Source organism: Cetorhinus maximus, chromosome 22, assembly GCF_964194155.1.
Source record: "Cetorhinus maximus chromosome 22, sCetMax3.hap1.1, whole genome shotgun sequence".
Taxonomy (NCBI): domain Eukaryota; kingdom Metazoa; phylum Chordata; class Chondrichthyes; order Lamniformes; family Cetorhinidae; genus Cetorhinus; species Cetorhinus maximus.
The window spans coordinates 44,255,967-44,273,444 of record NC_135900.1 but is presented as its reverse complement, the minus strand read 5'-3'; the positions used below and the strand labels follow the sequence as shown (position 1 = coordinate 44,273,444).

General features: G+C 42.2%; 1 protein-coding gene across 4 annotated transcripts in view; it reads left to right on the top strand.

The window, feature by feature from the left end:
* Positions 1-17,478, top strand: part of LOC144696651 (tubby-related protein 3-like) — a 152,686-nt gene that overhangs the window by 66,657 nt on the left and 68,551 nt on the right. For 3 of the 4 annotated variants that reach the window (XM_078568202.1, XM_078568199.1, XM_078568200.1), the window contains 2 exons: positions 3,685-3,847; positions 12,214-12,342. In XM_078568202.1, the coding sequence (XP_078424328.1) occupies positions 3,685-3,847; positions 12,214-12,342 (292 nt within the window). The remainder of the gene's footprint in view (positions 1-3,684; positions 3,848-12,213; positions 12,343-17,478) is intronic. The other variant, XM_078568203.1, reaches the window with a different exon arrangement.

Genomic DNA, 17,478 nt, shown 5'->3' with positions numbered 1-17,478 from the left:
TGTCTTTTCTCATTTCTGCATGAAAGTGCATAGAGTAGTTTCATTGACCCTATTGTTACTCTGCACAGACAGTGAACCGATCTGATTTGTAAACCTCAGTTACTTTTTTATTCATTTATGTGATGTGGATGTTGCTGGCAAGGCTGTCATTAATTGCCCAACCCTAATTGCTCTCGAGTTGGTGATGAGCTACCTTCTTGAACCATTGCCGTCTGTGTGGTGAAGATACTCCCACAGTGCTCTAAGGTCGGGCATTCCACGAGTTTGACCCAACGGTGATGAAGGAAATGTGATATATTTCTAAGTCAGGATGGTGTGTGACTTAGAGGGCAACTTGGAGGTAGTGGTATTCACATGCACCTTTGTCCTTCTAGCGGTCATGGTAGTTGCCTTTGAAGTCTTGGTAAGCTGCTGCAGTAGATAGTATATACTGCAGCCACGCTGTACTGGTGATGAAGGGAGTGCCAATTATCAGGCAGTTCTGCCATTGATTTTGTCGAGCTTTTTGTGTGTTGTTGTAGATGCATTTATCCAAGCAAGTGGAGAGTATTCTATCACATTCAAACTTGCGTCTTGTAGATGGTGGAAATCTTTGGGGAATATTTGACCGAGTGTGCCATCAAGGAGCCCCAGTAAAATTGAAATGGAGGGAAAGTGGGGAAAGGGTGTTTCTCCACTGGCTGGAATCATACCTAGCACAAAGGAAGATGGTTGTGATTATCCAAGTCACACACCAACTTGACTTGGATGTGTATTGCTATTCCTTCACTAATGTTCTGACATTACTTTAATGACTACACTTCAAAAGTACTTAGTTGGCTATATGGAGCTTTGGGATGTCCTCTGGTCATGAAATATGCTATATAATTCCAAGTCTTTTTCTTTCCTTTTCTGTCAAAATCCTGGAGTTCCTTTCCCAGCACTGTGGGTGTACCTACATCACATGGTCTTCAGTGGCTCAAGAGGGTGGCTCATCACCACCTGCTCAAAGGCAATGTCAGCGATGCCCACATCCCATGAATGACTAACAAAAAAAACAAATCAGGTGATTAGTCACACACCACAGAAAGCCCAGCTTCTGATCTGCTCTGGTAGCTGCAGTATTTATATGGTTCTTCCAATTAGCTTTGATGTTGATGGTGGGGCATTCAGTGTTGGGAATTCCATTGAATGTCAAGGGAAGGTGGTTCAATTTTCTTTTGCTGGATATGGCCATTGCCTGACACTTGTGTGGCATGAATGTTGCCTGTTACTTATCAGCCTGGGCCTGAATGTTGTTCAGGTCTTGCTTGCTTGTGGGAATGGACTGCTTCATTGTCTGAGGAGTTGTGAATGGAACTGAATATGGTGCAATCATCAGTGCACATCCCCACTTCTGACCTTAAGATGGAGGGAAAGTAATTGAAGCAGCTGAAGATTGTTGGGCATCGGACATACCCTGAGGAACTCCTGCAGCAATGTCCTGAGGCTGTGATGATTGTCCACCAACAGAAAAATCATCTTCCTCTGTGCTACATATGACTCCAGTGTTAATTGTACATAAGAACATAAGAAAAAGGAGCGGGAGAAGACCATATGGTCCGTTGAGCCTGCACTGCCATTCAACATGATCATGGCTGATGATGGGTTTCAGCTCTACTCCTCATATCCCTCGATTCCCTGAGACCAAAATTCTGTCTATCTCAGTCTTAAATATATTCAACGGTAGAACATCCACAATCCCCTGGGATAGAGAATTCCAAAGATTCATAACCCTTTGAGTGAAGACATTTCCCCTCATCTCAGTCCTAAATAATCAGGGGAAACAACATCTCAGTATCTACTTTAGCAAGCTCCTTCATAATTTTGATTGTTTCAATGAGATCACCTCTCATTCTTCTAAACTGCAAAGAATATATATGCAGTTTACTCAGCCTCTCATGGTAGGACAATCCTCTCATCCCAAGAACCAATCTAGTGAACCTTCACTGTACTGCCCCTAATCCAAGTATATCTTTCTAGAATATGGAGACCAAAACTGCGCATAGTATTTCAGGTGTGATCTCACCAAAGCCCCATACAAGTGCAGCAAGACTTCTTTATGCTTGTACTCCAATCCCCTTGCAACAAAGGCCAAATGCCATTTGCTTGCTGTACCTGCATGCTAACTATTTTTGTCCCATGTAGAATACACCCAAGTCTCTCTGCACATCAACGTTTACAAGTTTCATGCTTTTTAAAAACATTCTGCTTTTCTATTCTTCTGACCAAAGTTAATAACCTCACACTTCCCCACATTATCTGCTACCTGCCACCTTGTTGCTCACTCATTTAATTGTGTTTAATTATATGCGGGTGTCGGGCATGTATTGGCATATCATTTGAAGAAATATGAAAATATATTTATTGAAACTGTTTTATGCTCGAGTTAGGAGCTGTATGCTTGTAATGTATCACTCTGTAAATAAATGTAAGCCTGAATAATGATTGATTCCAGTACCGTCCTTCAACTGGCTTTCTGGAGTAGAACATCCATTCAGTGGAGAGCTTTCCTCTTGATACCTATTGCTTAAATTTTACTAAAATTCCTTGGTGTCACATTCAATCAAATGCTACATTGATGTCAAGGGCAGTCATTTTTCACCTCTCCTCTGGAATTTGGCTCTTCTGTCCATGTTTGGACCAAGGCTGGTCTTGACAGAATACAAACTGAGCATTGGTGAGGTGAGTTAAGTGCCACTTAATAGTACTGTCAATGAAACCTATCACTTCACTGATGATTGAGAGTAGATTGATGAGGCAGTAATTGGCCACATTGAATTTGTCCTGCTTTTTGTGTACAGCTTTATACCTGGGCAATTTTCTGCTTAGTTGGGTAGATGCCAGTATCATAGTTGCACTGAAACAATTTGGCTAGATGTGCTGCTAGTTCTGGAACACAAGTTTTCAACACTATAGCCGGGATGTTGTTGAAGCCCGTAGCCTTTCAATATGCTCAACCTTTTCTTGATACCAGTTGGAGTGAATCAAATTGGTTGAAATAACTTGCTACATAACAATGTCATTTTGGGAACTCTGACTACCATCTTTACTGGGAAACAAATATTAATTTGCCTATCCAAAGATGCCCTCAGGGAAGATTCCAAGATGATCCTTGGTGAAGAGAAAGTTGAGAGGAGATTTAAAAGAGATGCTCAAAATCATGAGGGGTTTAGACAGAGTAGATAGGGTGAAACTGTTCCCATTTGCGGAAGGGCTAAGAACTAAAGGACACTGGTTCTTTTGCAGTTTGCCTTAAATCAGTGGTGAGATGAGGAAAAACTTTTATGCAGCGAGTGGTTAGGATCTGCAATGCACTGCCTAAGAATGCGGTAGAGGCAAATTCAATCGTGGCTTTCAGAAGTGAATTTGGTAAGCACCTAAACAAGGAAAATTTGCAGGCTACGGGGAATCAGCGGGGGAGTGGTCTTCGCTGAGTTGCTCTTGCAGACAGCCAGCACAGTACGACAGGTCAAATGGCAGCCTTCTGTGCTGTAACCATTCGATGATTTTAGGAATGAAAGTCTCCAAAGCTGATTGCTGGGGTAGTAATCAAGATTCTGTTTCTGTTTCCTAAGGTATATTGATTTTATTTAAAGAACTTTCCCCCCTCCTTAAGTTTACAAGCCTTATTTCATAACAAATGCTTCAACTTTATTTCTTTAGCGTGCATTACTGGAACAGAAGCAGAGGAAGAAACGACAGGAACTTCTCATGGTTCAGCCTAACCTTGAAGCCAAGCCACGGAGGCTGAAGCCAAAGCGATGCGAGGAACAATCACCATTAGTAGAATCCCGCAACAACATCACCAGCAACAGAATGCTAGATGGTATGTCATGTGTGTTTTGAATAACCTCCTTCCTTATAGATCAAGTAGCCACTTGTTCACTTTGCTGATGTGGACAGAAATAGGCACTATGAAAGGCACTATATAAATGCAAGTTGTTGTGGGTTTGTTCTTGTTCTGTACAGTAGGTGAAATGTTTGCATTACTCAGTTTAACACGATCAGTAACACAACCACACAAGTTTCATGCTGGCCAACTGAGAAGGGATCATTTGCACTGGTGAGTATGTGCATCCATCTTAAAGTTTGCGGGACTAAAAGAAATTGATGTGGGGCTGGTTGTTGCACATTTAAGTGACTATTGGAAAGTTTCAAAGTCATAACTGAACTAAAAGGTAAAAGTTGACCAGTTGTTAAATGTTGTTTTGATTTGTTGAAAATTCTAACAAAATCTCATTTAATCTTTATCGGGGACTGAGATTTAATTGAGGCTGCTGATAACTTCCGTATCCGTAAGGATCGAGGCCTCACGTAACATCGCTTGCTTCCAAGTTGGGTATTATTTTCTGGCAGGTTAGCTGTTTGTTCTTTTGGATTGTTATCACTGATTTTGTGTCAGTCTGGAAAAGCCTCTGTAAATTTGAAAAGAAGCTTTTTTTTAAAAAAAAGAAAATGGACTCATGGTATAGTGGCACTGGAGTAGCAGAGCAGTAATGTATGTACGTGGCATATTATTGGTACAATAAATTTGGTCATTAATGCAGTGTACTGGTTTGACAAAAAATTAGTGATGCAGCATTGACATCTGTAGAATGGTCCTGCATTAAGTTCAGCACCCTGGGAGTGTAGCTTTATATTAACTGCCAATCATTAGTTTCTTTCTTTGAGACAAAGAAAGACTTGCATTTATATTGCATCTTTCACAACCTCAGGATGTCCCAAAACCCTTTATAACCAATTAAGTATTGTTGAAGTGTAGTTACTGCTGTAACGTAGGAAAGGCAACAGCCAATTTGCTTACAGCAACCTTCCACAGACGGCAATATAATAATGACCAGATAATCTGTTTTCTATTGATGTCGATTGCAGATAAATATCAGCGAGGACACCTGGGAGAATTCCTTTGCTATTCTTCAGAATATTGTCATAGGATCTTTTACACCCACCTGAGAGGGCAGATGGGGCCTTTGTATAACACCTCACCCAAAAGGTGGCACCTTTGACAATGAAATGCACCTTCAGTACTGTACTGGATTGACAAGTTAGATTTTTGTGTTTATGTCTGAAGTTGAATATAAACTCTAAATCTTCTAAGTCAGAGGCGTTTCTGCTACCGACTGAGACACAGTTGACACTTGAGATGGTGCAAGTGGAATAAAACAGGAGTGTTTTTTATAGGCCCCTTCTTTGCATACTTTAGAAAGTGAATTTGAGAGATTTTACCCAGGGAATGCAGGTACTAGTCTGAGGAGTAAGGGACTTTGCTTGCTGGGCCTCAGGCTGAATAGCCAGACATCATGGGCTGTAATCGGGACAGCTCTGAAGTGAAGATTTTGTGACTGAGGTGAAAGGAGAAAAAGATAATGATGAATTATGATGTAATGTGAAAAGGTTATTGATGAACTATGATGTAATGTGATTCAGTAATGCTGTTTATTTTCTATCAGAATAAGGCAAAATATATTGTGCATTTAGGATAGCTTACAATTCTAATGAAGGAATAAAATGTTGCTGTACCAATATTGGATGTGACACTGAAATGGGAACTCATGATGTGTTATCATTTATGTTCCTCAGCTGCTTCAGAAGTTGCTTTTATGTAGAACTGTCTATTTTAGATTTCATCCTAGATTCAGAGGGATGTAATTGGGCAGTAACAGTAACTGCCCTTTAGCTCTTAAATAATTTACTTTTTAAGAAGTGTGATGGAATTTTTTTTAGAATTATGAAAACAGTGCTGTGTGAACCAGTTGTCAGCACCTTTTGTGACTGACTATCCCACTGCTAAATTGTGGAATGAACATGGCAGCAGCAAATAAGCATTCATGTACATGATACAGATCCTAGTTTGTGAATGTTCTTGATGCTCTTGCTCACCTTATGATGTAAGACAGGAGGCAATATCTTGTGCATAACATAGCATTAATAACAATGTGAAAAATAAATGGAATCTAGTTCATGATTTCTCTCAACAATGATCCTCTAATTTGAGCTTTATTGATGCTTTGTAGTTTCAAGCTGGGGGTTGAGGCAGTAAAGGATAATGTTTCTGAAGATGAGTTTCAGGACACGATTTTAAGAACATAAGCAATTTTTGCAATGCTTTTGGCTAGTACAGTACCAGATATAGGAGTGCTTTATAATACGATACTGAGGAAAAAAGGAATTATTCCTTTCTCAAACTGTCCTTCCTATCTTGTACATAGTAGATAGATGTGTATGAAAATAAATTAGATTGAACCTTTTATATTGTGGATTACTGTTGAAAGTGTGAGATCCCACACAGAACAATGGTTGTTTAAAATCAGTGTGAAAGTAGTTACAGTTTTAGAAATAGTTCAAGCGGGAGTGAGATTCTCGTGTCAGTGTCTTATTTAAATTAGAGGCAACTATAAGACCAGATTCAAGATCACAACATTATACTTTCGTCGGGTATATCTGCAGCTTTTATGTTCCCCACTGCAATTTCAATCTAACTGATAGCCATTATGTACCATAAGGAGTATGTTCAAACCTGTTTTTGAACTGCCAACTTTTTTACGGGACTATAATTTAGCCTTTCATTTTGAAGCTGTGGACAAGTTTTTGCTAGTTTCCTAGGTTGGCACTTACATGTTCATTATCCTCAAAAGGACCAGAATCTGCTGCCTGGAATTTAAAAAAAAAGAAATATGCCAGCCTTTTGCTGTTATATTTTGGGGCAAGACAACTTGATGCAACTTGAACGGTTGCCTGCACCAGTCCACATCTGATGGTCCTCTGTGTCCTTCGTTGAGGAGAGCTTTGTTGTGAGAGAGTGGTACTTCACTAGAAGTACAAACTTCTGGGTCAATTATGTTCTAGTTTACTTGTACCTGATGTCGAGAGCACAACTCCCTTCACTGCTCCCGATGGCTTTGTGCTACTTAGCTTGTCTTAAATGCAGTGTCTATCTGTGGCTATGTTTACCTTACAATCAGCCTGTGCTGTACTGCCTCCAGCTCCCTATAGAATTACTTTACTGGGACTTGATGGTTTGTGTGCATATGTGCAACATTATGTCTACCTTTTCCTTTGTGTCATGTTTAAGTTTCCCTTCTCTGTCCCGTTCCCACCCGCCTTGTGTAGTATTCAGGTGTTTGGGGCTGAATGGGTTAATGTAAGGGATTGGAGAAATAGTACCGCCCACTTGATGATGTAAGAGAGAATCACATGACTGAGTCTAGGAGGAGAATGTTCATGGTTTAGACTGAGTTAAACCTGTAGTCTTGTATATCTGTAAATGGTTATGTTCTTACATTAAATAAGTTACTGTTCAGACATATCTATGTCTCTGCAACTGTTCCTTAGCCAGTCGCAGCCAACATAAAGCACCTTGAGGTTCTGGTCTGCTTCTTGGCATTGCTCCATTGCCAAATATGGGATAGAGGGATATAGCAAGCCTGCATCTGGTTCTCATTTTTTGTGCCTGCTTGTGTGTGGCTGTACAGTCACAATATGAACAAGTTTTTGATGACAGGAATGTTTCCCATCAGTCAATTCCCCATATTTCAGGTCTGTGTTGGTATTCAATAATTGTTCATCTCTCCAAATAATCATGTTTAAAAGGTGTTGGATACTCATTGTCCCGCAAATGAACCTGCATGGCTTTAGCACATGTTAAATTTCATAAGTTAATTCTAGCTCACTGGTATTGACTTTCCTCTCTTTAGTTCAGACAGGTTGGCTCTGGATATCCGACATTGTTTTGGTCTGCTTGAGGTGGGCGGTATCTTTTCATTGTGCTAACATATGGGTCTGGGGGAGATCTTAAGATTCTGTGCTGTTGTGTGCAATGTGTGCATGTTGATCAGATATTGGGGCCTTGGTGCTTGAAGGATCATGATGGGTGCAAGGCAGGTATTCCTGGGCCTTTCAGGGTGCCCTTTGTGTATCCTGCTACATTAAGAAGGCCATTCTTGCTAAATCTTTAATCTGATATGTTGGTTATGGGGTTGCGTAGCTCTCCCCATAACATGCTATTTCCATTGTTTAACATGCATGTCTTGGTTGGTTTGGTGCTGGTCCTGGCATGCTCTCCTACACTCCTCATTGAACCAGAGTTGTGTTGGCCCTCTGGTTTGATGGTAATGTTAGAGTGAGAGATATACCAGGCCATGAGGTTACAGATTGTGGTGGGATACAATTCTGTTGCTGCTGATGGCTCACAGTTTCTCATGGAAGCTCAGCTTTGAGCTGCTAGCTCAGTTCTGGATCTATACCATTTAGCTTGGTTGTAATGCTACATATACATGATAGAGGGTGTCCTAGATATAAAAACGGTACTTGGTATACACAAGGACTGGTCACTTCCACCAATACTGTTATGGATAGATATATCTGCAACTGTTAGATTGGTGATGATGAGGTCAAGTAGGTTTTCCCCTTCATGATTGTTCTTTCACCATCTGCCACAATCTGATAGATATGTTTTCAGGACTTGGCCAGCTCAGTCAGTAATAGTGCTAGTGAGTCACTCATGGTAATAGACATTGAAGTTCTCTCGTCCAGAGTAATTTTATGCCTCGGATATCCTCAGTCAAAGCGTTCCAAGTGGTGTTCATTGGCTGAAAGATATGATTCTGTGATTATGACGATGCCAAGCTATTGCTTGACTAGTCTGTAGGACAGCTCTCCAAATCTTGTTGCAAGTACCCAAATGTTAGTATGGAGAACTTTGCAGATTCGACTCGGCTGGGTCTGCCTAGGTCTGTCCGGTTTCATTGTATCCTGACTTTCTTGTAGCAGTGCAATACAACTGAGACGATTATTAAGCCAGTTAAGAATCAGCCTCATTGCCATGTGTCTGAAATTACATTGTAGGCCAGACTGGTTAGGAATGGCACATTTCCTTTCCAAAGTGAACTAGATGGGTTTTTACGGATACCATGGTGGTAACTGTTACTGAGACTAGCATTTTTTAAATTCCAGAATTATTCATTGAATTAGTTCATTGAATTTAAATTCTCCAGCTGTTGTAATAAGATTTTACTTGTCTCTGGAGCATTGGTCTAGGCCTCTAGATTACTAGTTCATTAACAGCCATTATGCTACCATTCCTGTAATGCTCAAGGCCTAGGTAGTTAGAAAATTTCATTGAGCTGTCAAATAAGGGCTCATGCAGAAATTGTATTTTGACCCAGGATGGCTTCCTGTGTTTGGGGACAATGCTATTGGTGTTTTGGGCTGCAGGGGCCAGGTTTCCCTGTTGTTGCAGTTGTTGATATTTGTGTTGCTTGGTTGTGGGAAGAGATCCTGCAGTGAGCATTGGTTAAGGTCTCTTGTCTTATCTTTATTCTTTTCTGGAGGATGAAATGGGAGTTGATATGGAAATAATCAGCACTTCTGTTCCTGCCATCTCAGGGTCAGAGGCCAAACATGTTCAACCCCTCAGACTTTGGGGCCCCTGATGGTTTTGTGAATAATACAGTCAGCAGCTCAATTAGAAGATATAGCATTGGAGGCATTGTCGGTATCCAAAGGATGAGTCAATTTTAGCGGTGATGCTTATCTCTTTCACTGTGGAACTCCTATTTGAAGCCAGTGAGTTGGCAGGTAGGATTAGCTACTGAGCCGATAGTCCTGCACCAACTCTGGAAATTGCCATCTACTTTGGTAGAGAGATTCAAATGAGCTGATCAGCTGGTGTACCAATTTCTGATCTTCCTAGCTTTCATGAAGAGCAGGCTGGAAAGTTTTATTTTTATTCCAGTGGTCCCGAAAATGACACATTTTCAGGGCTGATGTGAAAATGTAACTGGTTCGCTAATGTCCTTGATGGAAAAGCTTGCTTGTGACACCAATCCATTATATGCTTGATTCTCAATGCCCTCTCAAATACAAACTAATAAGTTGTAAACAATTTTCTGAAGTTAGTGGTTAAAGTGGAGATTATAATAAGGTTACATTGAGTATAGGTTACATAAGTGGTTGAAGGAAAGAGGGATAAAGGAATATGGAAACTGGATAAGCACAATGACCTGGATTTTGTGTTATCATGATGGTGAGACTGTCAGCATTCACCATCATTAATCTGTAAAACTGATAGCAACTCCTGGTGTGTGCACATGTACAGTTATACGTAGAAAACTAAAAGTTGCTATTGATGATTCTCTGCACTCCCTCAGGGTACACTCTTGGTTATTTCCATTTGCGAAAACTTTTAGATATCACTGAATTGATGTGGATTTCCACTTTTTATGTTATTCTCACAGTTAAAAACCCTTGAAGTTGTACCTTATTTTGTGAGGCATAACTAGATTTTTAACACGTACTAAATCATAGTTATTGCTCAACAACCTCTCTAGCTCCAGTTAGCTAATTTCAACCAGAGACCCTGATCCTTCCTGCATTCTGCCTGGTCGTTTGTAGAGGACCTGCAGCCACTTTCTCTCTGCTGACCAGGTCGGCTATAGCCATGGTCTTTGTGAGACTCGCTCGCTCTCCCTTTCCCTCCCTCTCTGTCTCTGTTTCTGTCCAAAAATCTGAGACAGGAAGTCATTCTCAAGTCAGTTCAGTTACTCCTGCCTTTCTTTTCAGGTGTGAATATTTTGCACCCTGCTCTCAGTAAGTCTCCAACCTGAACCCCACAACCCGCCAGTAACCAAGCCACGCAGGCTTGTTGTTGGGCAGAATTCGGCAGACTACATGACTCTCTTCACTACTCTATTTTACCTTAAATTGAAGAGACAATTTAAAACATAATCCGTAAAACCTTGCAATAAAAAGGTGAAATCCATGCGAAAGAGCTTGCTTGATTTATGTGGGCAACTTTCTTCAAGGTCAGTAGTGAGCGCCGTCACTTTGGGCTGATTGGATTGTTTATGCTTTATAACTTCCCTGTAATTCTAGTACGTTCATCTAAGCTGTAGTCTGCTCTGCCCTTGAAGATAGTGAATGCTATAGGTCTCATGATATTTTACTGAATCATTCCTTCTTGCAACAGTCTGTCGAACTACTTGTAGGTGGGTGCATATCCTACAAACCAGAAGCTGCAATCCTGATTTTTTTTTTTCTGGCCCCCGCCCCTGCACTTACAGAAACTTGCATCATTACTTCTTATTATACATTTTCTTTCTGAACCTCTCAAAAAGGTGGTTTTATCAATGCATCAGATTTTGGTTCAATTTTCAGAATTAGCTAATCAAATTTATTTACAGAAACTATACCAGTAGAACATATATAAAGTAGCCCGAAGATAGCAGTTAGAAGCTTGAGTCATGACCGTCCATGAGTCTTTGATCCTACCATAAGTGCTGAGATTGGCCTGTCATACCTCTGCCACTGACCATGTTGAAGTATCTTGACCAGGAAGACTCTCTTATCTCAGTTTTCATGCTGAGATGCTTGCACTGCATTGCCCAGTCACTTATTTTCGTTCATTTGTTCCTGCTGCACTTTTTCACTCCAAGTCACCCCAGAATTCCAACATGGAATTATTTAAGTGCCTAATTGCCTCATCCAAATGTTACCTAAATGCCTTCTGGATTCTAGTCTTAATCCCACTTTTGCCACACCATATGCTTGTAATCAGGTGAATCCCAGACTGGGGCCAAGGAAAGCCACAGCCCCTGGTTATGGAGGAGTATGTCTGCTGCAGACAGAGGCCCTGTCCAAGCAAGACCAGGTAAATCCTCATCGGTCCTGTCATACCTGGGTGACTGGGTCCAGGGCTAATTCATAGTTAATTCTTTGAGGGGATTTAGATCAGGTTGGCGATTGATGAAGTGACAGTTAAACAGTAAGGACTCTCAAATGTACTCTTAACAAGGGCAATTAGGGATGGGCGATAAATGCTGGCCTAGCCAGCGACGCCCGCATCCCATGAACAAATAAAAAGAAATTAAGCATGCTCACTGATGTGCACCTCACCCTGCTATTAACAAGGACTAATGTAGCAAGTTATTTCAGTATGTTTATGATACAGACGCTGGCCAACAAAACTTGGTACTGATTTTTCAGCATTTATGATTTTGCAAGAAATAGTGAACAGAGTAAATCTTCTAATGTCCACTTACAGTCTCATAGGAAGCTATGGAAATTATCCCCAGTTGTGGATAAATTTGTCCACATGCATTTTGATATACCTGATCTAAATTGATAAAACCTAAGGAAAAAAATGTTGTGAAAGACGCTGTAAAATATTCTCTTTCCTTTGTTAATTTATGTTAGCTGAAGGAGATAGAAAGAAATCTGACGAGGCGCAACCCCCTGAGAAATCTTTACGACCAGAGAAGCTGAAACTCTTGCGAGAAGGTAACAAATTGGACAGAGACATCGAAAGGGACAAAGGCGAGCCAGGTTAGCTTTAAGCCCATAGAGCTGGTAGTTTCTAATTTTCATGAAGTTTGAACTGTTAAAATCTGGTTCCGTACACACCTGTTGCAGTGATGTGATTTCAAAAATATAAACAATCTGTTTAATGTCTCAGAAGGCATTTGTAAAGAGTACAGCAAAGTTAAGCATCATATTAACCCTTAATTTGGGGGGAGGCGATGGCGTAATGGTATTGTCGCTGGACTAGTAATCCAGAGGCTCAGAGTAATACTCTGGGGACCAGGGTTCGAATCCCGCCATGGCAGTGGTGAAATTTGAATTCAATAAAAAAAAACCTGGAATTAAAAGTCCAATGACGACCATGAAACCACTAATTGTGGTTTTAAAAAAGAAAAAACACCTGGTTCACTAATGTCCTTTAGGGAAGGAAATCTGTTGTCCTTACCTGGTCTGGCCTACATATGACTCCAGTCCCACAGCAATGTGGTTGACTCTGAAATGGCCCAGCAAGCCACTCACTCAGTTGTAACAAACCACCACAAAGACATCCGGCATCGACCTCTGCACCGGAAATAACAACGGCAAGTCCTCCTTACTAACATCTGAGGGCTTGTGCCAAAACTGGGAGACCTGTCTCACAGACTAATCCAGCCACACCCACAGCAATAGTCATCCTCATGGAATCATACCTTACAGATAATGTCCCAGACACCACCATCACAATCCCTGGGTATGTCCTGTCCCACCGGCAGGACAGACCTAGCAGAGGTGGCGGTACAGTGGTATACTGGGAGTTGCCCTGGGAGTCCTCAACATTGACTCCGGACCCCATGAAGTCTCATGGCATCAGGTCAAACATGGGCAAGGAAACCTCCTGCTGATTACCACCTACCACCCTCCCTCAGCTGATGAATTAGTGCTCCTCCATGTTGAACATCACTTGGAGAAAGCACTGAGGGTGGAAAGGGTGCAGAATGGACTCTGGATGGGAAGGCTCGGTAGCATCACAACTGACCGAGCTGGCCGAGTCCTAAATGACATAGCTGCGAGACTGAGACAGCGGCAGGTGGTGAGGGAACCAACAAAACATACTTGACCTCATCCTCAACAACCTGCCTGCCGTAGACGCATCTGTCCATGACAGTAGGAGGTAGGGGTGATTACCACAGTCGTGGAGACGAAGTCCTGCCTTCACATTGAGGATACCCTCCATCGTGTGTCACTACCACCTGTTAAATGGGATAGATTTTGAACAGATCTAGCAACTCTAGATTGGGCATCCATGAGGCGCTGTGGGCCATCAGCAGCAGCAGAATTGTATACAACCACAACCTATAACCTCATGGCCCGGCATATCCTCCACTCTACCATTACCATCAAGCATGAGGATCAACCCTGGTTCAATGAAGAGTGCAGGAGGGCATGCCAGGAGCAGCACCAGGTATACCTAAAAATGAGGTGTCAACCTGGTGAAGCTATAAAACAGGACTACTTGCGTGCCAAACAGCATAAGCAGCAAGCGAAAGACAGAGCTCTGCAGTCCTGCCACATCCACTTGTGAATGTTGGTGGACAATTAAACAACTCACTGGAGGAGGAGGCTCCACAAATATCCCCATCTTCAATGATGGAGGAGCCCAGCACATCGGTGCAAAAGATAAGGCTGAAGCATTCATAACAATATTCAGCCAGAAGTGCCGAGTGGATGATCCATCTCTGCTTCCTCCAGAGATCCCCAGCATCACAGATGCCAGTCTTCAACCAATTCAATTCACTCCATATGATATCAAGAAACGGCTGACGGCACTGGATACTGCAAAGGCCTGACAATATTCCGGCAATAGTACTAAAGACTTGTGCTCCAGAACATGCCGCACCCCTAGCCAAGCTGTTCCAGTACAGCTACAACACTGGCATCTATCCGGGTATGTGGAAAATTGCCCAGGTTTGTCCTGTACACAAAAAGCAGGACAAATCCAACCTGGCCAATTACTGCTCCATCAGTCTACTCTCAATGATCAGTAAAGTAATGGAAGGGATCACCAACAGCGCTATCAAGCGGCACTTGCTTAACAATAACATGCTCACTGATGCCCAGTTTGGGTTCCGCCAGGGCCACTCAGCTCCTGACCTCATTACAGCCTCGGTTCAAACATGGACAAAAGAGCTGAACTCCTGAGGTAAGGTGAGAGTGACTGCCCTTGACATCAAGGCAGCATTTGACCGAGTGTGGCATCAAGGAGCCCTAGCAAAACTGGAGTCGATGGGAATCGGGGGAAAACTCTCCGCTGGTTGGAGTCATACCCAGCACAAAGGAAGATGGTTTTGGTTGTTGGAGGTCAGTCATCTCAGCCCCAGGACATCACTGCAGGAGTTCCTCGGAGTAGTGTCCTAGGCCCAACCATCTTCAGCTGCTTCATCAATGACCTTCTTTCCATCATAAGGTCAGAAGTGGGGATGTTTGCTGATGATTGCACAATGTTCAGCACCATTCACGAGTCCTCAGATACTGAAGCAGTCCATGTCCAAATGCAGCAAGACTTGAAAAATATCCAAGCTTGGGCTGACAAGTGGCAAGTAACATTTGCGCCACACAAGTGTCAGTCAATGATCATCTCCAACAAGAGAGGATCCAACCGTCGCCCCTTGATGTTCAATGGCATCACCATCACTGAATCCCCCACTCTCAACATCCTGAGGGTTGCCATTGACCAGAAACTGAACTGGACTAGCTATATAAATACTGTGGCTACAAGAGCAGGTCAGAGGCTAGGAATCGTGCGACGAGTGACTCACCTCCTGACTTCTCAAAGCCTGCCCGCCATCTACAAGGCACAAGTCAGGAATGTGATGGAATACTCCCCACTTGCCTGGATGAGTGCAGCTCCCACAACACTGAAGAAGCTGGACACTGCCTAGGACAAAGCAGTCCGCTTGATTGGCACCACATCCATAAACATTCACTCCTTCCACCACTGACGCACAGTAGCAGTAGTTTGTAACATCTACAAGATGCACTGCAGGAATTCACCAAGGCTCCTGAGACAGCACCTTCCAAACCCACGACCACTACCGTCTAAAAGGACAAGGGCAGCAGATAGATGGGAACACCTCCACCTGGAAGATCCCTTCCAAGTCACTCACCATCCCGACCTGGAAATATATTGCCGTTCCTTCACTGACGCTGAGTCAAAATCCTTCCTAACAGCACTGCGGGTGTACCTGCACCACATGGACTGAAGTGGTTCAAGAAGGCAGCTCACCACCACCTTCTCAAGGGCAACTAGGGATGGGCAATAAATGCTGGCCCAGCCAGCAAAGCCCACGTCCCATGAATGAATAAAAAAGAAAATAATAAAACAGAAGAATATTGCCGATGACTGGCTTTTAAAACAGAATTAAAAGGGAAGGAGAAAAAACGTTTGTGAAAAAATTGATCTGCAGAATTTTTGATAACCTTGGAACAATAAGAGTTGTAGTGAGAGAAATTAAAACCACTGATGAGATGCAGAAAACATGTGAATACCTGAAGCAAGTGTTAAATGATTCGGGATTTTTAAAATCTAATCATTCATGGGATGTGGGTATTGCCTGGAAAGCCAATTTTTTTGCCCATCCCTAATTGCTCTTGGGAAGGTGGAAATGGAAAGACAAATACTTGGGTAGCAGCCAAGGATATAGCGTCCCAGGAATCTGAGAGGTGAAAAATGTATGTTGACATCACTTGACATGATGCCCAACCAACATGGTATTCCTACAGAAGGTCCCCACGCAAAACAGCAATCTGTTGCATTCCTTCCATTGCTCGGAGAAAAGCCAGCATCTGTTAACTCATTTCACCAACACTCCCTGCTAAAGAGAACTTGGAAGCTATAGTTAAGATCTAAAGTTATTAGAGCCAATATTAACAAAAAAGGCTCCATGGTGCCTAATGGAAGGATGAAGTGCTGTTCTTGAACATGTGTTGAGCTTCATGGAACAATGTAGAAGGCCAAAAACAAAGTGGGAGTAGGAATGGGAACCGAAATGGCTAGTGACAGTAATCTTGCAGTTGCGTTGGTTGATGTACTAATTTCGAGTGGTAACAGATTATTTCATTGTAAGTTTTTGGAAGGTTTTTAGATCAATTAAGCAATTGATTAAGCAACCCTAAAAGACTAAAGCTGCTCAGTGAGGTTCCTTCCAATCTGTAAGTAAAATGGTTAATGTATCAGATGATTTCAGTATGTTTGCTTTGCAGAAGTAGGCAGTACTCTCCGAACACAACTTAGAAGCCCCATGTTTATTACCAGGCTCAAGAGAAAGACATTACTGAAGATGTGTTCTGCATATATGATTATTTAATGAGGTAGTGAATCACCTGGCGTCTGTTTATGATGTCACCATTCATAGGGAGCTGAAGAAGCCATCCCACTGTGGGTGGATTTGTCCACAATCATTTTATTTGAGCGAAATTGATGGTGCATAGAGTATAGAGTGAAAAAAACCATTCAGCCTAATCAGTCAATTTCAGTGTTTATGTTCCACTCAAGCCACTTCCCAAACTTCCTCATCTAACACTATCAGCATAACCCTTTATTTCCTTCTCCCTTGTGTGTTTATCTAGCTCCCCAATAAATGCATCTAGCCTGTTCACCTCAACAACTCCCTGTGGTAGTACGTTCTAAATTCTCACCATTCTTTGGGTAAAGAAGTTTCTTCAGAATACCCTGTTTGATTTCTTGGTGACTGTCTGATTTTGATATCTTCTGGATTTATAAGACTATAAGACATAGGAACAGAAATTAGGCCATTCGGCCCATCGAGTCTGCTCCGCCATTCAATCATGGCTGATAAGTTTCTCAACCCATTCTCCCGCCTTCTCCCCGTAACCTTTGATCCCCTTAGCAATCAAGAACCTGTCTATCTCGGTCTTAAATATACTCAATGACCTGGCCTCCACAGCCTTCTGTGGCAATGAATTCCATAGATTCACCACTCTCTGGCTAAAGAAGTTTCTCCTTCTTCCCTTTACTCTGAGGCTGTGCCCTCGGGTCCTAGTCTCTCCTATTAATGGAAACATCTTCCCCACGTCCACTCTATCCAGGCCTTTCAGTATTCTGTAAGTTTCAATCAGATCCCTCCTCATCCTTCTAAACTCCATCGAGTATAGACCCAGAGT